The sequence below is a fragment of the Plecotus auritus genome (genome assembly GCF_963455305.1).
Source record: "Plecotus auritus genome assembly, chromosome: 2".
NCBI classification, from domain to species: Eukaryota; Metazoa; Chordata; class Mammalia; order Chiroptera; family Vespertilionidae; genus Plecotus; species Plecotus auritus.
The window spans coordinates 227,088,970-227,110,781 of record NC_137771.1 but is presented as its reverse complement, the minus strand read 5'-3'; the positions used below and the strand labels follow the sequence as shown (position 1 = coordinate 227,110,781).

The window sequence follows — 21,812 nt, the reverse complement described above, 5'->3', positions numbered from 1 at the left end:
TCAACCAGGCATTTCACCTACGGATGGGTCACTGCTAGCATGGCTCTCGAGGGCTGAGCAGCCATACTGTGGCTCTGGGATCCGAAGGAGCTGGGAGGGGAAACGGGCGTGGGGGTGAGAGGGCTGAGGATCTGCTGAGAAGCTTATGCAAGACTCCGAGGAAGTGGGAAGATGGGGTATGGACCTCGGCTCATCTGTCTGCTGTCTGACATGGGGAAGGAATTTCATTTGTTAGATACACGCTCCATTCCACTTGCAATCTAGACGCTCCGATCAGTGAACCCAAGGACGTAGGGCAGCCTTTCACTCCCCTCCCCGAGGATGGCGCTCTCAGATGGCCCCTCCCCACCGCCTCTCTGCTCCACCCAGCCTCCTCCTTGCCCCGGTGGTCAACCCTGTCGCCCACCTCCCAGCTAAAGCTGGAGGAAACTTCAGTGGTCACAGATGCAGGTTAAAAGAAGGGGCGCAGAGTAATGATTTAGTGGAAGGCTGTCAACAATACTTGGTTTTAATCCGCACACAGCTAGGACTGTGGGCCATGCAACCTGGGTTTTCATTTTAAGCTTCAGATTTCTTGTTTTTGCTGTCTAAACGCAGAGCCTCCATGGTTTCACTTTCAAGGTCAGCTTAGCAATATCACCTCATAAGGCACCGGCGGGGGTAAGTGGGGTGATGTATGGCGAGCCGGGGAGGACCTGGCACACAGGAGGTGCCAGTAACGCAGGGTTTCCTGCCGCTCAGCCCAGGGGTGTTTCCTGGTGTTTCAGGCTATTCCTTGCTTCAGCCACTTTCACTGCTGTCCAACCACATGCCCCCTGGCTCACCTGCTGGCCCCAATCCTCAGCTTCTCTCTTTTTTTAAAAAAATGTTTTTATTGATTTTTAGAAAGAGAGGAAGGGAGAGGGAGAAAGAGACAGAAATATCAATGAGAGAGAATCATGGATCGGCTGCCTCCTGCATGCCCCACACTGGGGATCAAGCCCACAACCTGGCCATGTGCTCTGACCTGGAATGGAACCAACGGCCTCTTGGTTCTCGGGTCAACGCTCAACCACTGAGCCACAGTGGCCAGGCCTTAGATTCTCTCTTAAGGGAAGCATTCGGCCTCTGTGGGAACACCTTCCTTCTTGGGCGTCAGGCATGTCCCTGCTGGGGTCACCTCCTCACCAGCTCGGTGGCCCCGACTCTGCTCCCAGGATTCCTTCCCCGTATATCTCTCTCCAGCCTTCGATCTGGCGTCTCTCAATGCTCCCTGCAGCCTTGCCTTTCCACGCTAGGTTCCCTTGTCTTCTAACTGCCTCTTCCTCTTCCTCTGATACTCAAAGCCCTTACAATAGGCTTCACACCGTCTCCTTAAGGGGACAGCACCATTGCCCTCCACGGGGTGCAGAGGTGAGGGCCCCTTCTGTAAGAGCAAAGTGCCTGCAATAGACACTGGGCCGTGAAGGGCTTGGAGGGCTGCGGGGCCACCGCCAGCGTGATTTCCAAGACCTCCCAGGGTCCCCTCTACCCTGCGGCAGGTGCTGTTCCGAACACAGGCACAATGACTTCCCAGCTTCAGGGATGGGGAGGGTTGCATTTCCCAGAAAGCAAAACACCAAGAGGGAACAGAGGGCAGCAACACGCCTCTGCAGCCAGCGCCCAGGGAGTGGATGTCTCAGCCTCGTCACTACCCACAGTGTGGCCCCGACGCAGCTTTGCTGGCCCTGCATCGGAGGATGCTCAGTAGCTTCTTTGGCCTCTGTCCCTAGAAGCAGGGTACCTTTCCTACCCCACCCACAGACAATGAAAGATGTCCCCAGACATTGCCAAGGTGCCCGGTGGGCAACATTACCCCCTCCCCTCTCACCCTGTCCTTCCAGGAAAGAACGGCCGAGTTAAGCGATTGGAAGGTGATAAGAATGGAGAAGAAAATGGAAAAGGTCAGGAGAAAGGTCGACCCAGAAGAAGTTCCCAGATATGACGTAAGTAAATAAAAACAGAGACCGACTAAGACCATGGGATGAGGAGACCAAGTCTTAAGAAAAAGCATGACGTTTGCACAGATAAGGAGGCATGTATTGGGACAGGGATCTACTAAGGAACATTTCTCCATGGAGCAAATATGAGGCCTGCCTTCTCTGCCTGTGGGCAAAGGTGGGTGCTTTCAGGTGACTGAGGCCCAGGCCTGGCTGAGGGGGGCTCTGGGGCAGAGGGGCTTCGGAGGGAATGTCCGGGGGTGGTTAGAACATCAGGCTCTACAGCTATCCCACAGATGCGGAAGGTCTGAGGATGGACGGGGAGCACACATATGCAACACCACCTGCCCAGCAGGTCACTGCAGAGACTTTCCCCCTCAACTGAGAGGTACAGAGCACTGGGCACACGTGGGCATGATGGGCTGGACGTTTAGTGGTACAGGCCACGTGCCCACTCAGCGGTCCTGGGAGACTTCATCGAGACAAGCAAGACTGAGAACTTAATGGCGCGTCTACTGGAAGCTATTTGCCAAACCTCTTCTGTTTCTCCACTAACTTCCTTTCTGAACAGGAAGTAAAGGTGAAGTTTTCCCACTAAACAGGGCCTCTTTGAAGGAACGTGGGGAACAGAGAAGCTCCTTGTTGTTCTTTGTTTGACACCTTGGAGGTCACACCGTGGGAAACCGACTGGACCTCACAGTCAGGCCTGTGACTGTGAAGGCTCAGTCATGGACGTTTATTTTTCCACGTAGGCATGTACTTTAAGCACAAACCAACCATCTCAGGAACAGGAAGAAGCCCTTCACTGTGGTGTTTCTCACCTGCTTCTCGCATACTTGCCCCGCCTCCCACAAGAAACACCCACAGGATTTGCAGCCCGGCACTCTTTAGACAGAAGTGGAACCAGCCCCGTGCTGCCTGCTCCTCTCTGCCCTAATATCCCCACTCACTGCTTCCTGGTCTTAGCTGGGCACAGGAGTTGAGGGGGAACCAAGTCGGGTTACTTGACCCCTGCCATGGTTCTGTGGGTGGAGAGATGACAGTGCCCTCTTCTGCTGATACCCACTGGGATTTCTACCTCAGCAGTGAGCACAAGGCTGCTCGAGCTCCATGTCTCTGCCTATTCACCTGTCCATCCATCCATCCAACCACCCATCATCCATCCATGCATCCAAACATCCATCCAACCATCCATCATCCATCCATCCATCATCCATCCATCATCCCTCCCTCCATCCATCCATCTAAACATTCATCCATCCGTCATCCCTCCATCCATCCATCCATCATCCATCCATCCCTCCATCCATCCAACCATCCATCCAACCATCCATCATCCATCCAAACATCCATCCAACCATCCATCATCCATCCATCATCCCTCCATCCGTCCATCCAACTATCCATCATCCATCCATCCAAACATCCATCCATCCATCATCCATCCATCCCTCCATCCATCCATCCAACCATCCATCCAACCATCCATCATCCATCCATCCATCCATCCACCCTACCATCGATCATCCATCCAAACATCCATCATCCATCCCTCCATCCATCCAACCATCCATCATCCATCCATCCCTCCATCCATCCATCCAACCATCCATCCAACCATCCATCATCCATCCATCCATCCATCCATCCACCCTACCATCGATCATCCATCCAAACATCCATCATCCATCCCTCCATCCATCCAACCATCCATCATCCATCCATCCATCCATCCATCCATCCAACCATTATCCATTCATCCAACATTTGTTGAGTGCTCATATCCTGCCAGGTATTGTGAATGGAGAGAAAAATGAGACATGAACATATCTCTCAAAGAATTCAGTCTCTGGAAGAATACACTTATACACAGAAAACCCTGAATTACAAATCTTCGTAAGTGCTAAGTTGACATATGAACTGAATAAATGAGCCAGAACTAGAACGTGGCTTTTTGCATGAGCTCCCAATGGGCATCCTGGAAGACTTGGTCACCAGAGCATTCCTCTGGTCCCCGCTGCTCAGGGAGCGAACATTGTGCCCATCCATGTCTGTGACGGGGCTGTGGGGAGGCCTGCTCTCTGCTCCCCCAGCACCCCTTGCAGATCCATGTCTCAGCCCTTATAACCGGCATAGTGACTCCCGTCCACTGAACAACAGCCCCACTGGGTGGCTGCAATGACCCGGCTGCCAGAGATCCTGGGAGCCATGGACATTGTGCAGAGCACGGAGAAGCACCTCCCAGGGCGGATTTGAAGGTAGCATGTAGATTGCTCACATTTTTTATTAACGCCTCAGTTCTCTGCAGGCCCTTGAAGCCATCATTATCTGGTTTTTCTTTATTCCCTCTCTTCTAGATTTCAAGAGTCTTCCTCAGAGCCATGCTGACAGCCCCACTGTAAAAGGGAGGCGTTAGTCAAATCAGGCTTGGCCAGGTCAGAATAAGGGCACTGTGTTCTCTAACACGGTCTCCAAGGAGCTGAGGGCTCTGCCATCATCAAGTCATGGTCCTACTTCCCACGACACCTGTCATTAGAGACCAAGAACTTGTTTAGAATTTATTCCAAAGGACATGAGTGCCCAGGTCACACCCTCTCTAGAAGACCATCTCTTGAGAGTATGCACGGTTCTGTGGCTGAGCCCTCAAGATGCAAAGCTGGGCTGGTGTTGAACTCAGCCCTGACACTTCCAGCTGTGACCTTGGGCGAGTCTCTTGGCCACTCTGTGCCCCAGCCACCCATGTGTAAAACGAGAAGACTAGTTGTGTCCACTGTATAGGTGACCACAATGCCATGAATTCCTACTTATAAGGCCCGTCACACAGGGCCCAGCCCACAGTGAATGCTACGTAATGGTGCTTGTTCAGTAAAACCTGACATTCCAACAGTGCTTGCTCGTCATTCTCTAGGGGCCAACTGCTTTCTTCTGAATGGTGACCAGTGGGTACATTCACCAAGGCGACCTGCAGGCGTTGTCCCAGGAGTCCCTCATTTTCCCTCCCTTGCCCTAGAAAAATGACGAAGGTCAAGTCCACAGGCCTGGTTTCCTCTAGGAAGTAACCCCCATGCCTCAGTTCTTCCTGGTTTGCCCTCAGCAGACGCATTGTGCATGCCTTTTCTTTCCCGCTCTTCACAAGGGGGCTACTGACTGATGGTCCCAACCCCACGGCCCCTGCTCACGGACTGTCATTTTTGTGGACACCTCAGACCACGACTAAGGGACCGGGGTGACAGCAGAGGCCAAGCCAGTGTGAGAGACGTGAACAGGAAGAAGGTCAACGTCACCAGCTCTATTCCCTCGGCCCACAAATAAATGGGACCATTAGTGCGCTGGCTCCTCAGGTCTCTGGAATAGCAGTTCTCAAACAGGGTGACGTGTCCCCTGAGGGGACACGTGGCAATGTCTGGAGACATGTTTGGGGAACTGGTGCTGCTGGGACCTGTAGGTGTTGACCAGGGATGCTCTACATGTCCTAGAACACACAGGACAGTCCCCTCCACTGGATGACCCAGTCCCCAAGGTCAACAGTGCTGAGGCTGGGAAAGGCTGCGGAGAGTTACTGGGGGCAAGTTCTCAGCCTGCAGGACGCCTTCACGTAGAACATCAGCGCTGAAGGATCCCAGGCCCCGGCCCTGCCACGTCGCAGGGATTGGACATCGTGGCGCAGGGACACGTGCACCAGAGTGAGACCCCACCTTTCTCCCACTGCCACCTGCTGCCTACAGCACAGGATCTAGTCCACGAGGACGCATACGTGCCCAGGTGTGGTCACGTGAGTGACAATGGGCTGCACTTTCAGACCTGGTTTGCAGTAGCGTGCAAGAGGACATGGAAACATCCAGAATAGTCGCTCATGAGAAAAGGCGGATCAGGTGGAAGGAAGAGGCATGATAATAGGTGACATCAACCAGCAGGTTACCGGGTGTCAGGAAGCATCTCATGTGCTAACCTGGACCTCACGGTGATCTGTGAGATGAGCATCCTCATAGTACCTATGCCAAGGTTGGGGGAGGCCTGGGAGGGGAGGCAGTCTGCCCAGGGTAACGGGTGGACAGGGCAGAGCTGACCACACGGGCCGTGCCCACTGCTGCCCCCATTGCCCCGGCCGCTGTGCCAAGGATAGAATCGGGATTCTTGCTGGGTTCTGCCTCCTACAAGCTGTGGGCCTGGGTTGCTTTCTTAACTCATCTTTGTTCCTTTTTTACTTTTATTGAGTGTGGATTAAGAGCTTTGCTTCTCATAAGGATTTTAAGTATATATATGCTAGAGGCCCGATGTACGAAATTCGTGCAAGGGGTTCGGCCCTCGCAGCCCCAGCTTGCCTCGGCCCTCGCAGACCTGGCTTCGTCCGGAAGGTCGTTCAGCTGTCCAGTCTAATTAGCACATTACGCTTTTATTATTATAGATATACTTATTGATTTCAGATAGGAAGGGAGAGGGAGAGAGAGATAGAAACATCAATGATGAGAGAGAATCATGGATCGGCTGCCTCCTGCACGCCCTACACTGTCGATTGAGCCCATAACCCAGTCATGTGCCCTGACCGGGAATCGAACCGTGACCTCCTGGTTCATAGGTTGATGCTCAGACCCTGAGCCATGCCAGCCGGGCCTCCTAAGGCTTTTGATGATGCGAGACGAGGGAGGCGACATGCCTGAGGCACAGTTAGCCCTTGGCCAGTGCTCGTCGTCCTTGTCATTATCTATGAGCAACCAAGTAACTTAGTCCTCGCCTACTTCGCTGCCAGCCAGAACCCTTCCCACAACGGCAGAGTGCTCCTGGCGCCACTGAGCCTGGCCGGGCCTCCCTCCCCCTCATTTGGGGTTGACTGGGTCGAGAGCCCCTCAAAGGGCCCAGATGACAATGTGGTCCAGCCTGTCTGTGGGGATGGGCACCAAGGGCTCCCCTCAAACTTCTGCTCCTTCTGACTGCGTGGCCTTTATTGAAACGTGGAGTAGAGAGATGAGGGGGTTTGAAACAACCGCCCTCTTCTGTGGAAATAACGGGGTGGACCCCTAAGCATGAAAAGGGCGTTTTGAGTCACAAGGGTTCCCAGAATATCACCTCCACGGCCACCGCGGCGTTTGCACTCCCCGTGGGACCCGCCTCTGAATGAGGAAAGCGGCTCGGCCCCCCGGCACCTCCCAGAGGAGTGGGTCATTCATCATTGGTCTATTGCGGAGCACGATCAGCTCAGCCCTTTTAATCTGTCCCCATTGGGAAGCTTGCACAGCAACAACCAGAGGCTGGCGGGCTCCCTGCCTTCTCCCTGAGCGGGACCCCTGGCTGTGAGTGGGGACCCCCGGCTGTGAGAGGGGACCCCCTGGCTGTGAGCGGGACTCCCTGGCTATGGGTGGGGACCCCCGGCTGTGAGTGGGGCTCCCTGGCTGTGAGGGGGACCCCCTGGCTGTGAGGTGGGCTCCCTGGCTGTGAGTGGGGACCCCCTGGCTGTGAGTGGGGACCCCCTGGCTGTGAGGGGGGCCCCCTGGCTATGAGTGGGGACCCCCTGGCTGTGAGTGGGGCCCCCTGGCTGTGAGTGGGGACCCCCTGACTGTGAGTGGGGACCCCACAGGCTGTGAGCTGGCTTTGGGGGGAATGTAATGAATGACTGTGCGCTTTGCCACATGGAGCCCAAGGAGAAAGGGAAGGAACTTCCTGTGATAACGGGGACGCCCTGAGGGTGGCCAGGGTCAGGGGTCACAGTGCTAGCTCCTGGGGACACCTGGAGGGTGGCCGGGGTCAGGGGTCACAGTGCTGCTCCTGGGGATACCCAGAGGGTGGCCGGGGTCAGGGGTCATAGTGCTGGCTTCCGGGGACTCCCTGAAGGGTGGACGTGGGTGTGAACCCCTGATCAGTGTGGGGTCATTCTGCGAGGCCCTCGGGTCCCAGATGGGACCAGGATGGGGCAAGTGGGGCGCCGGGACAGGGTGCTTACGGAGGCGCTGCCTCTGCAGGCCATGCCCGTGCGCCTTACCTGGCCTGACAGCCTTACCAGACCCTTTGGGAAGAGGCGCGTAGCCTCAGCCTCCTTCAGCTCTGAGGGCTCAGACCCAGGGGCTGGGAGGAAAGGCTTGGCAATGGCTCCCCCACCCCCCAAGCCAGCGTCCTGCCAGCGTCGGCACTGTAGGCCGCAGGAGAGTCCCCTGTGGCTGCTCTGGAGCTTGTGAGGGTCCCCCTCAGGGGACATCTCTGCGGCGGAGGGAGGGGCGCCCCAGACGGTGGGGACCTGAGGCCGCCGGCGCCTCCAGAGTCAGGCCAGGGCCAGCGTGGACGGTGCCTGAGCGCGAGGCCCTGAGTCTAGCCCTCCCAGCAGCGTCACCTGCTGTCCAGGCCCCGGAGTCTCTAACTCCACCACCTGGACCCGGACCCGGACCCGGACCCGGACCCGGCTTCCTCATGGGCCAGCAGCCTAGCTCAGGCGGGTCCCCCCACTTCAGGCAGGTCCCCCCACTTCAGGCAGGTCTCCCTCACCTCGGGCATGTCCCCCCACCTCAGGCAGGTCCCCCCACTTCGGGCAGGTCCCCCCACCTCAGGCAGGTCTCCCCATCTCAGACAGGTCCCCTCACCTCGGGCAGGTTCCCCCACTTCAGGCAGGTCTCCCCATCTCAGACAGGTCCCCTCACCTCGGGCAGGTCCCCCCACTTTGGGCAGGTCCCCCACCTCAGACAGGTCCCCTGACCTCGGGCAGGTCCCCCCACCTCGGGCAGGTCCCCCCACCTCAGCCAGGTCCCCCCAACTCGGGCAGGTCCCCCCACCTCAGGCAGGTCCCCCCACCTCAGACAGGTCGACCCACTTCGGGCAGGTCTCCCCACCTCAGACAGGTCCCCCCATCTCAGACAGGTCCCCTCCCCTAGGGCAGGTCCTCTCACCCCGGACATCGATGTGAGCGAAACATCGGTTGCCCCCACACGTGCCCCGACTGTGGATCCAACCCGTGACCTGGCCATGTGCCCTGACCGGGAATCGAACCCACGACCTATCGGTGCAGAGGATGACGCTCCCAACGCTGAGCCGCCGGCCAGGTGACAGAGACCACTGCCCAGTGCGGCCTGACAGAGGCTGGGAGGACGTGTGTCTGACGGCTCCCCATCTCGGACGCAGCCAGCGCTGGCCACTTCCCGAGGCCCCTCTGAGGCGCAGCCGAGGCCGTGGCCGAGCCGCCTCTGCACCTTCCGCGTGACCGAGCACATTTGCTGCTCTCCCGGTCGGGTCGCTCAGATTTCCCTGCAGATGCCCCCCAAAGCCAACCTGGTTAACCGTGAAATCGCCTGCGGGGTGTGGCGGGCCCTGCTGGGAGCCGGCGAGGGCAGCCGGGGCTGATGGTGAGACAGGCCTGGGAGCTGAGGATCACAAGAGGTGTCTGCTCGTTGTTTAGACGCCCAAGCAGCATCAGCCACCTGAGTCCAGTGTTGGCCAACTCTAGGGGGCAGGAGCGGAGCCAACCCAATTTCTGGTTCTGATTCTGTGCTGACCAGCGATGGGACCTTGGACAAGTGGATATCTCTGATGCCTGATCACTCCAGGCAAAACCCGCAGAAAAATCATGTATGTATAAAAAGCTAAGTGACCAACTGTACGTCCATCCGGCTGACTGTCCAACTGTCTGACCGGCCGGCACATCTGACGCGCACTGGCCATTTATAAATGAACGTTGACTCACGCATGCACGATACAGATAAAGCCCCCACTGGCGCCAATCGTGCATGCGTTTTAATTTTATAATACTATATTATATATACTATTGTGACATGTAATTTTTTGCAGTAACGTAATTAGCATACGAATCTTTTTTCTAATAATTTCCTTTCAAGGTGCACGAATCCATGCACCGGGCCACTAGTACACTAGTATAATATAATATACATCTTCATAAAGTTACATGGTTTCAAATGCCACCCAGACTATAGAAAACTACATATGCCACTATATATATAGAGGACACACTCACACGGATAACTTAGCTTGACATGGGACGACGTCTCATCGCTCATTTGTTATTTAAAGAGATTCACCGCCTCTCTGATACAATCATCCCTTTGTTTGGAACACACCCTACGGGGAAGCCTGGGGAGACATGGCTGTTTTTGTGTGTGACTATGAAGTAATATGAAGGTGAACAGACTGCCCATTGTGGGCACTGGTCCTCCTGCCCAGGAGCACACCCCTTCCAGCGCTGGTATTTGTTTAAGGCGGTTTAATCATTGTCCCTCTCCCCAAGGCCTGAGTCATCACGGTCTGATCTTCACACCCACTGGGTCAATGGTACAGGGGCGGGGAGGGGGGCTGTTCCGCCCGTCACCCCCTAGGGTCTGTCCTCCCTGCCACTCCCTCCGTGCCCCACACCAGCCCCTGGAAGGCGGAGGCGAGAGAGAATAACCCTCCTGGAGACTGTAGCTGCGGCTTCCCTGCCTGTGGTCCCCGGACCCTCGCTGGGCCATGGACACGATGCGCTTTCAGATGGTGCGGTGACGGGCTTTCACGGGGTTAGCTGCGTGCGCTGTGACTGCCGGGCAGGTGATGTGGAGGCAGCTGCAGGTGGTAGCCGGAGGGGCCGGTGTGCGGGGCTCAAGGCACACAGAAGCCGGGTAATAAAGAGCAGCAGCCTGTGGCCGGCGCTAAAGCTGCTGCCGGAATAGCGCCCCCACCTGGTCGCTCGGGAACCCACGGCCTATTGGGGCGTTTCCATGCCGATCACAAACGAGAAGCATGGAGGCTGGGCGAGCTACATGGCTTGACTTAGAAGCAGAAGACGCTCCTACACGGAGTGAGGAGGGACTTCCAGCCCTTCAAACCCTCACCCGGGCGGCCGGGACCGGGGGTCGCATGCAGCCAGCTCACTGTCCCGGCCGCTGTGTGCGCTTACAACACAGCCCCGTCTGCAAGCTGACTCCTGCAGTGTTTTCTAGATCTTTCTTTAGACTTTAGACTGAAGAAAAGCCTGAAAACCTACACATTTTCAGGAGCAAGAGAGCTCTGAGGGGTTCTTCAGGGCTGAGCTTGATTTATCGCTCACATCACACTTCATTCTCCATCGGAGGTGCCAGAAGGTTCTTTGTAGGGCCCCTCGACTTTCTGCACAGAAGACGTGGGAAAGACCGGGAGGCAACGCTGATGGCTCCGAGGAAGGGGCGGAGCCTGCAGGGGGCCCTGGAGGGTCCCTCTCCCAATGCGCATGGTCTGGAGGCCTGACAAGGCGCGTCCTTGATGTGGGACCCATGGCCCACGCGTGGCCAGTGGACACAGAGGAGCGTCAGTCCTGGCCTGCTGAACAAGCCAACTGGCCGTCCGAGATTTCCATGTCTGTCCCCGTTGGGCCCCTACCATTTCTGGGGGAGCTCACAGGTTCAAAAGAGGTTCCTCTAAAAGTGGACACACAGGGCCTCGCTGGTGTGGCTCAGTGGAGAGAGCGTCAGCCTGCGGACTGAAGGGTCCTGGGTTCGATTCCCCGTCAGGGCACATGCCTGAGTTGTGGGCTCGGGCCCCGGTAGGGGGCGTGTAGGAGGCAGCTGATCCATGCTTCTCTCATCATGGATATTCCTATCTCTCCCTCCCTCTCCCTTCCTCGCTGAAATCAATAAAGATATATTTAAAATAAATAAGTAAAAGTGGACACACAGGACCACAAACGTGGACACACAGGACCACGAACGTGGACACGCAGGACCACGAACAGAATTCACGGGTCTCTCAGTGAACACCGATGTTGCCGCAAAACAAGTGAACATTTTACACTCTTTCTTCTTTCAGAGAAAAACACAATAGTTGCTGTTGCTGTTGTTGTTTTCCCTCTTTTTCATGAGGCCTTGCCTCTCGGGGAGAGAGACTGACATCCAGACTCGGGAAGGCGGCGGGGCCAGTAATTACGAAGCAGAAATCATCGGTAACCCGCAGGGACCAAGGCCTGGTAAGCGTTTCATCTCCCAGAGAGAGGGCCCCGTCTGATTGCCGGCTTTGTACCCGAGATGAAACAGTTCCAGGTAAATTCACGGAGGCCACCGGACAGAAAGGGTGGCTCCAGAGCCCTGGTGAAAAGGATTATCCTTAAACACAGTTTAAGGCAGGCGTCCTCAAACTATGGCCCGCGGGCCACAGGCGGCCCGCCGAGGACATGGATCCGGCCCGCCGGGTGCCGCTGCCTGTCCTGCTTAGCAGCCGACGCGTCCCGGGCCCGCAGTGCGCATAGGAATTTGTTCATAGTTTTTTTTTTAAAAAACTATAGTCCGGCCCTCCAGCTGTCTGAGGGACAGTGACCTGGCCCCCTGTTTAAAAAGTTTGAGGACCCCTGGTTTAAGGTGTGGGGCCAGGAGGTGGTGAGAATTCGGAAGGGTGAGGAGGAAGGAGAAGGAACACCATTGCCGGCTTCCGAGAGACGGGGGAGCCCGCGGCCAGGTGCGGCGTCCTGGCAACACTCGGCCGCTGCCGCTTCTCTCCCTCCCCAGAGCATGCAGTGCGAACCTGGCTTTGACACGAACAAGTGTGACCTTGAGGGCAGTGCCCCGCCCTGCCCGTCTCCCGCCGGCTCTCAGTAAATCAAGAATAAATGTCACCCCCCTCCTCCAGCTTCCACCCGTAACGTCCAGGAAGGGTTGGAGGAGGAACTCGGGGCTGCTGCGGGCGCTGTCAGAGCACCGATGGAGGCATAACCCAGGATGTGCGTAAGCGTGTCTGCGGGGCGGGCTTCTGGGGCTCAGACGCTGCAGGTCCAGTCCCCCCTCCTTCCTCCGCTCCCTCCACGCCACGGCTGGGAAGCGACAGCTCCGTGTCCCGGGCACCCCCCGCCAGTGGCCCTGTGCCATGGCTCAGGCCTGGCGACACGGCAGGGGGAGCCTGCAGGGAGGGGTCCTGTGTGGTGACAGGGTCCCCTCAGGAGCAGCGCTGAGGCCTCCCGTCCCCTTCCTGGAGGCCAGAGCTGAGCCGCAGGCCACCTCGCCCACAGGCGCAGCCCCTGGAGCCACACTGGAGCCCCGTGCCCTCCTCTCCCCCGCACCGGCCGCACTGCTTACCCAGACCCGCCTGCCCCGCAGACAGACCTGTGCCCCCCCTGTGGGCCACTGTGGCCAGACTCCGGTCTGTGCACCAAACCATTCCCGCTGACCAACCCCGCAGCGCTCTCGGCTCTGCAGGACGCCGCTGTCCAAAGCGCATCATTTCCCTTTCGCCGCCCTCCCTCTCCTGCATCACTGAGTGTTGCCAGGGTGAGGGCGAGGGGGAGGGGGAGGGGGAGAGATTCAAAAGGGACAGAGCGTGGGAGCATGTCTGTCCAACGGAGGGACGTCTGCGCACCCCGCGCGCCTGTCCACACACTGTCCCAGCACAGCACGCGAGGTCCGGACAGCTTTGTGTTCAGGGTCCCCTCCCGCCATGTCCTTCCCCCAGGCCTTCTCCCCCAATGTCCTCCCCCAGCACCTTCCCGATTCCCCAGTGGCTGCAGGCTCTTAGCGAGCGAGCTCCGTTCCTAGGAACCAGGCCAGGAAAGACATGTCGCCCGCCGGCCTGAGGCTTATTTAACTCAGCAAAAAGGCCAAGGGGGGATGAGGCCCCAGAGCAGGGGCGGGGTGCCCGGGAGCCAGCCTTGCCCTGGGTGGACCGAGGAGTGCAGGGTGGTTCAGGGGCCCCGCCTGAGGCGGCCCTCGAGCAGGACCCCGGCCCGCACCGGGGCAAGCCCATCTGTAGATGAGACGGAAGACGCAGATGACTCATCGGGGTCACAGGCAGTTACCGCGGAGCCCAGCCACCCCGCCCGGCAGCCCCGGCCCCTACAGGTCTGAGATGGTGCAAGAAGCGTGGAGCCGGCCGATCCCAGCGCCCTGAGAACCTGCGCACGGCTCGACGGGCACCAGGGCGTTTCCGCCACGAAGGGCCTCAGGGAACAGAGCCGCACACGCCTCAGCGGGGGCATGTCTGTCTGTGCGACGTGCCTCGGGGAGCCCCCACGTGTGAACGCGGGACTCGCTGAGTCCCCAGGGCCCTCTCTCTTTCTGGCTTCTTCACGGACACTTACGAGGACAGCAAGGGCGACACGAGGCGGAAAAACCCATCGGTGGGCAGAGAACTCACCCCCTCCGTACCCGCTGGGGTCCCTGCGGCTCCACCTTCGCCCCGGGCTGTCCCCCACTGGGACCACCCTTCCTCTCCTCTGGCGTCCGCCTCCACACCATCGCCTGCCGACCCGAGTCCCCCCGTCCAGGGCCCTCCACACCATCGCCTGCCGACCCGTGTCCCCCGTCCAGGGCCCTCCACACCATCGCCTGCCGACCCGTGTCCCCCGTCCAGGGCCCTCCACACCATCGCCTGCCGACCCGTGTCCCCCTGTCCAGGGCCCTCCACACCATCGCCTGCCGACCCGTGTCCCCCGTCCAGGGCCCTCCACACCATCGCCTGCCGACCCGTGTTCCCCCCGTCCAGGGCCCTCCACACCATCGCCTGCCGACCCGTGTTCCCCCCGTCCAGGGCCCTCCACACCATCGCCTGCCGACCCGTGTCCCCCGTCCAGGGCCCTCCACACCATCGCCTGCCGACCCGTGTTCCCCCCGTCCAGGGCCCTCCACACCATCGCCTGCCGACCCGTGTCCCCCGTCCAGGGCCCTCCACACCATCGCCTGCCGACCCGTGTCCCCCTGTCCAGGGCCCTCCACACCATCACCTGCCGACCCGTGTCCCCCTGTCCAGGGCCCTCCACACCATCGCCTGCCGACCCGTGTCCCCCATCCAGGGGCCTCCACACCATCGCCTGTCGACCTGTGTCCCCCATCCAGGGCCCTCCACACCATCGCCTGCTGACCCGTGTCCCCCTGTCCAGGGCCCTCCACACCATCGCCTGCCGACCTGTGTCCCCCGTCCAGGGGCCTCCACACCATCGCCTGCCGACCCGTGTCCCCCGTCCAGGGGCCTCCACACCATCGCCTGCCGACCCGTGTCCCCCTGTCCAGGGCCCTCCACACCATCGCCTGCCGACCCGTGTCCCCCATCCAGGGGCCTCCACACCATCGCCTGCCGACCCGTGTCCCCCGTCCAGGGGCCTCCACACCATCGCCTGCCGACCCGTGTCCCCCGTCCAGGGGCCTCCACACCATCGCCTGTCGACCCGTGTCCCCCATCCAGGGGCCTCCCCGGTGCCCTCCAGGGCAGAGTCTGCCCGGTGCCCTCTTAGGCAGCGACCATCCACAGCCACAGCGAAGATTCACGGCCACATTTTCACGACGGTGCGGGGCATTTACACCCACAGGCTATTCAGCGGTCCACGCGGCTACTTTAATGACAGGTCCTGCCGTCGGGGAAACCGAGGCCCCGAGGGCCATTGCTCTGTGCTCTGTGACTAAAGCAGAAGAGCTGCGAGGGAAGGCCTCCCCCATGATGACGGTGCAGCCCCGGGCGGGCCGCCTGCCAGCCCTTCGCCAGTCGTGGCCGCTCTTATGAACCCCACGCCCCTCACTCCCCGGTGGACCCTGGCCCAGCCCTGGCTCCTCCGTGCAGGTCTCTGCAAGGCCAGCGGCCAGACCCTCCCCTGCCCAGCGCCAGACCCAGCCTCTCCTGCTCAGCAACGGGCAGGCCTTTTCGGGGCACACGTTTCAGACTGTTCTTGAGGACAGAGGGGCCCCTGGTGACTAACGTGCTCCCCAAGCCTCTCGGGGGCATCTGGCCCCCAGCTCCGGGCCAGCTGCTGCCCCCGCTGCCCCCGTGCCGCCCTGGGTGTGGGAGCAGGTGCCAGGCCTCGTGCAGCCGCCTGCCTCTCTCCCCCCCCCCCGGGCACAGTGCATCCTGGGAGGGCTCTGCTTGGCAGGGACTGTCTCCCGGAGGAAGTGGCACCCGGGGTGGCCTCTTTCGGGGCCAGTGTTCCTCTGTGAGGGTCTAAGCCTTTCCAAACTGCTTTGTCATTTTCACAGGCCCCTCCGTGTGTGAAGGCGCGACACGGCAGGAGATGTGAGTTCAGATAGATTTCTAACACCCGCCCCGCCGTTTGAGAACGTGGGGGCAGTTTCACAACGCAGGGCTCCATCTGGCCCAGGGGCGGGGCTGACTCCTCCGCACCCAGCACCCACGAAGGCACCCGGGGGAGGCCCGGGGCCCGGGGCGGGGGAGGGGCCTTGCTGAGACAGCCCCTAGGGACTGACCTGGGTGTGCCCCTCAATGCCCACGTGGCGTCCTGACTCCTCGTGTTTCAGGATGGGGCCTCATCTGGGTCTTCGCGGAGGTCATTACGATTCCATGAAGTCTTTGGCGTGGGCCCTGGTCCAACAGGACAGGTGTCCTTATGAGCAGAGAATAGGGCACAGGCCCAGAGGGAAGGCCAGGGGCGTGCGCGGAGAAGAGGCCGTCTCCACGCCCAGGGGAGAGCCCCAGAGGGAGCCCCGCTCTCAGGCCTGAGCCTCACTGTCACCAGGGCCCCCGCCTAGCTCTTCCTGAGACGCCCACCCTCCGGAGTCATGAGCCAACACGTCTCTGCTGCTGAAGCCGCCGGACGGTGGGCCTGTGGGCCTGTGGGCCTGTGGGCCTGTGGGCCTGTGGGCCGGTGGGCCTGTGAGCCGGTGGGCCTGTGGGCCTGTGGGCCGGTGGGCCTGTGGGCCTGTGGGCCGGTGGGCCTGTGGGCCTGTGGGCCTGTGGGCCTGTGGGCCGGTGGGCCTGTGAGCCGGTGGGCCTGTGGGCCTGTGGGCCTGTGGGCCGGTGGGCCTGTGAGCCGGTGGGCCAGAGGGCCTGTGGGCCTGTGGGCCTGTGGGCCGGTGGGCCGGTGGGCCGGTGGGCCGGTGGGCCTGTGGGCCTGTGGGCCGGTGGGCCTGTGGGCCTGTGGGCCGGTGGGCCGGTGGGCCGGTGGGCCGGTGGGCCTGTGGGCCGGTGGGCCGGTGGGCCTGGTTAAGTGGCCGCAGGAAATACTATGGACTTCCCTGCACACAGCCCCGGGCATCCACGCCCGCCTGTGCCTCACGCCCTCTGGAGCCGGGCCTGCCTTTGTGAATATGTTTCGGGAAACGGTGGCACACGGGTCTTTCAGGGAAGCCGGCCCCCACCCGCAGGAGGCATCCGTCCTGCCTGAGACGCCTCGGAGGAGACGGCGGCTCCCTGAGCTGGCTGGGGACGGTGGTTCTAGGAACCGAGGCAGGTGGCACGCGGGCTGAGCACAGACCACTAAGCCACTTCTAAGCCCCAGGCTACCCGAGGCTTCGCGCAAAAGCGCACGGTGCCGCTGCTTCCCTCTCTACCCCCGCCCCACTCTTCCCCGCTCCCCCCCCCGTGGTCTTTGGGGCGCCACGGCGCACCTGGCATGGGGAACAGAGTGGGGGTCCTGCGAGAATTCCATGGGGCGCAGCCCGTGTGGTGATTCCCGGGGGTTTTGGTTTGGCCTGTCCTGGCCGCGGCCAGTGCGTGCGTGCCGTGCGGTGGGCTCTGCGCCAGACCACGGGCACCCCGCAGCCAGCCGCCCGGACTCGCCCCAAGAAGGGAGCGCTGTTTTGCGGGCCCATGCCTCTGTTTCTCCCCAGTTGCCACGTGGGTATCTCACCAAAAGGGAGGGATGGGTTTCCTTCTGTGAGAACTGCATGGACCCAGAGCGTGCCATCTGGGGGGGATTGAGGTGTCTCCCCTCTGGCAGCTGGGAGGGAACACGCTACATATCACAACATCACAGGCAGCGAGCAAGGGCACCGGCCTGGCCCCGCGGACGGCCGGGCTGGGACACAGGGTTAAGGACGCGGACCCGGAGCGAGAACCAGGTAGAGGGCGGGGACTGAGCTGGCCTGGGGCGCTAAGGCAGTGCCCAAAGGCACCAACGCAAGGACAGTGGTCACCTCTGCAGCTCGAGGGAGGGGCGCTACCCCGACCACGGGAGCCGCCGTCATGTGGGTGGGTCACCTTGAGAAATGTAACAGGGACACTGCCGAGGGTCACTCTGGTTCTCTGACATTAAACCTCTAGACATATTCTTGAGCGAGAGATTACGAGGCCCCCATTCCTTTCTGCAAACCCCTTTTCTCAGGAGCCCTTCTGAGCCTTGTGTGTGTGTGTGTGTGGGGGGTGTCCTAGGACCCCCTGCCACCTGCCCCTGGTGGGCTCACCATCCCTGGCTCCCAGACGGGGCGGGTGGGCGACCGTGCACGGGCCACAGGACCGAGGGGCTGTGTTCGGGGCAGCACCTTCTCTTCCTGGGGTCTGTGCGGGTCACCGGGTCCCTGGCCATCTGGACTGTCTGCCCGGTAAGGGCACAGGCAGGCGGCACCCCACACTGAAACCCAATCGGCCGCCCGGTGAAATGCTTTCTTTCCGACTCTGCCTTCGAGCCGAAGGAGGAGAAGCGATTGTCGCGGGGAGCGGGGGAAAGCGAGGAAGCGCAGGAGGGTCTCGTTGCTGTTACTCTGCAAATACTGCTTCCTCGGCTTATTTGAGACCCAGAGGAAATGGGGGGGAGGGGGGAGTGTCGGGGGGAGGCCGTTCGCAGCTTCTCACCAGCGGCGAGCGGCGTCTGTGACTCACAGGCAGCGCGTGATTCAACTTCACTCAAAGGTCCGCGGCTGCCGGGAAAGGAGCCCTGGAAACCCTTTCATTTGGAGCTTTGCGTCGGTTAAGGACTTGCTTTCTTCCCCTTCCCCTGAGATCCTCCCCCCGCCCCAACACACGTGCACGCACACCCCTTCGCCAAGTGCTTGGATTTCAGGGGCCCAGAGCCACACGCCCTGGCATTCACAAGAGCGTTGGTTGTGACAAAGCGGCCAGAACCCCCTGCATTCCAGCTTCCTGGGCTGCGTGAATCAATGATGAGTCACAGATACTATCGGCGTGCGCCCGAGTTGTAGCCAGATAACGAATGCCCCCAAACCCATCCCGCCCCACCCCGGCACTGCCAGCCCACCCCCAGCCACGCGGGGCGGGCGCGGGCCCCCGTGGGTGCCTGTGGACACTGCCGCCTTGGAGACAGCTTCCTGCTTTGTGTCGGTTTAGGCACGGTCCTCTTTCCTCACCAGGGAGACAGCCGATGAGCAGAAACACGCACGCGCACACACACACTCACACTCACACTCACATTCACACTCACACACTCACACACTCACATACTCACACGTGCACACTCACACACTCACACACTCACACCCTCACACACTCACACACTCACACCCTCACACACACACACTCACACACTCACACCCTCACACACTCACACACTCACACACTCACACCCTCACACACTCACACACTCACACCCTCACACACACACTCACACACTCACACCCTCACACACTCACACACTCACACACTCACACACTCACACACTCACACACTCACACGCGCACACACTCACACACACACACACTCACACACACACTCACACACACACACTCACACACTCACACACTCACACACTCACACTCACACACTCACACACTCACACGCGCACACACTCACACACTCACACACTCACACACACACTCACACACTCACACACTCACACACTCACAGCTCCCCTCCCCTGCTCAGCCCCTCCACGAGGCCGGGGCAGGAACACAGTCAGGGGTTCCACCCTGGCTGCTCCCAGCAGGAGGCCTGCCATCTCATGACCCCAGCGCCACACGCTTAGCTTAGGAAACTTCTTATGGCTCTTCGAGAGAGACCCTACGTGACAACCGGCTTCCTCTCTCTCTGCAAGACTCCGCTGCCTCCGCATTGAGACCACAAGGCACAACCCAGCAGACCTCAGCCAGGCTCTCCCCCTGGCGAGTCGCCCCTCTGCACTCAGCCTCCCTGCCCAGAGCGGCCCGCTGCCCCCGGAGGTCGCCGGTGAGTCCAGGGCATGTCTGGGAGCCTGCCCTGCCCTGGCCCCTGCCCCTGCCCCTGCCCTGGCCCCTGCCCCGGCCCCGGTCCCTGCCCCTGCCCCTGCCCCGTGCCGGCTCAGCCCTCCTGGCCAGCTGTGCAGGCTGGAGGGCAGGCCACGGAGCGCGCAGAGTTCTGGATAGCTCAGCCCCTGTCACCCGGGTGAGGGACAGCAACACACAACCCACAGGGCCTCCTGTGAGCTGCGCAACCTCCGGGACCTTCACCAGGAGCAGCCCAGCTCCCCCCTTGCCAACGTTCCCAGGCACCGACCACGCGCCAGCGGCCTCCCTGTTCGCTCAGACGCCTCTGCAGAGCTGCCGTCCAAGGAGCCGTAACCCAATAGCCTTGTAATCACAAGCCTGCGTTTGAATTTCTCCCTCCAAACCGTCGGCCCCGCGGCCTGGGCTCCGCGTGACGGCTCCCTGCAGGCTGAGCTGAGTAAGAAGACCGGCGTGTACTCACCCCGCATGAAGCACTGCGGATACGAAGGAAATGACTCAAACATGCTTTCTGAGGCCATGGCTGCTGCTCCTCGCACCCTCTTTGGAAGGCGGGGTCCCCGGGTGTTTTTCACCTTGGGGGCAAACCAAGAAAGGTCATTGTTGTCGCCTCACCCCCAGCCACGGCTCCCCACATCTCTTTTTCTTCCCCACTCCGCCCCACACACATCTGGGGCTCCCAAGCCCTACGAACAATGCACCTTTGCAAAACAAATATTCAAATTGTTAAAGATTAAAAAAAAAGAAAAAAAAAAAAAAGCGGTGCCTTGGCTGTGGCTTGGGGATGCTTACCGCCCTGCGAAACCCTGTGGTTTGCAGCTGTGTGATTCCTCCTGCCGCTGACCACTGCGCCCGCGTCGCCCGCTGACTCTGCCAGCCGCCCCACTTGTGGTTCTGTGGTTGTTGTCGGGGCCCAGAGAAGTTTTCACACAACCCAAATGACAAATTTAACTGTTCCCCTTTCCCGGCGCCTCCTCATTGGGCCTCGCCAATCATGTGACTTCCATGATGTCAATTTTTTTTTTTTTTTTTTACACTTTCTGAGCCATGCCCTTCCTCCCCTCCACCTGCCCCCCACCCCCCGGGCTGTGCAAGAAAACAGCCCCAGAGACAGCTTGCAAGACAGCGACTGGCTACAACGTGACTCAGGCCCTTGTTATACCAGGGTCTCTGCCGAGCGCGGCCGCGGGGCCTGCTGCTGTGTGTGGTTTGGAAGCACTAGCTCTGTTGATGAGGGTGTCACTGCTGCTTATGCACCAGTAACTCCACCCTGGCATCGGCGGCCGGGCAGGCGGGACGTGGTGCCATCACGCAAGATGCCGGGCACCGGCTCAGGGGACCCTGGCCCTTGGGAAAGACTGTGCCGGCGCCAGCGGAACTGTAAAGGGGGGGAAAGGGAAAGGAAGTGTTTTGGCGAGAGTCTGACCCCTGACTCCCCGGTATTTTAGAGCCGACGAAAGAGAAAGCGTTTTAATTTTGTGATGAAAACACCATTTTCATACCAAAAATGTTCTGTGGTTTTAGTGCTCCTAAGTGGAGATCTTTTCAGTAAAGAGATGAAACCATCGTTCTCTCCTACACACACACACACACACACACACACACTCACACACTCACTCAGGAAGCGACAGGGAAGGGCAGAAAGGAGAAGTTTTGCGTTTTGGGCGAAAGCAGGGGCTGCCCTGCAAACTGGTGTTTTGCGTTCAGATGTGAGAGTCGCTGCCTTGCCTTCCTGTGTGGCCTGAACCCACAGGCTAACCCACACCTGGAGGGGACACTCGCCCCTGCCATCACCCCTGCGGAGAGGAGGGCCAAGAGGGCCCCGCACGATAGAGGGGACACAGGGGGGCTTCCCCCGAGGCCGCCTCCCCGGCTGGCTAACGGTCTGTGGCTGGTCCTGGGCCCGGGGAGGGAGCCAGGCCTGCTTGCAAGGGCGGAGGACAGGAGAATTGGCATGTGGGCCGGCCGTTCTGGGCACACACTTTGCTTCCTTGTTCCTGCCTGCCGGTTTTCCCTGCTAACGGGTAAAATAGTGTTCTCTCTGGAGTTCAAGTTCAAG

General features: G+C 60.1%; 1 protein-coding gene across 3 annotated transcripts in view; it reads right to left on the bottom strand.

Annotated features, from left to right (window-relative positions):
- The window catches only part of RUNX1 (RUNX family transcription factor 1), a gene marked incomplete at both ends in the record, with an annotated part of 196,104 nt that extends 175,830 nt beyond the window's left edge, over window positions 1–20,274 (bottom strand). For all 3 annotated transcript variants that reach the window (XM_080654833.1, XM_080654834.1, XM_080654835.1), the window contains one exon: window positions 20,217–20,274. In XM_080654833.1, coding sequence (XP_080510959.1) covers window positions 20,217–20,274 — 58 coding nt within the window. The remainder of the gene's footprint in view (window positions 1–20,216) is intronic.
- Between the last annotated feature and the right edge of the window lie 1,538 nt (window positions 20,275–21,812).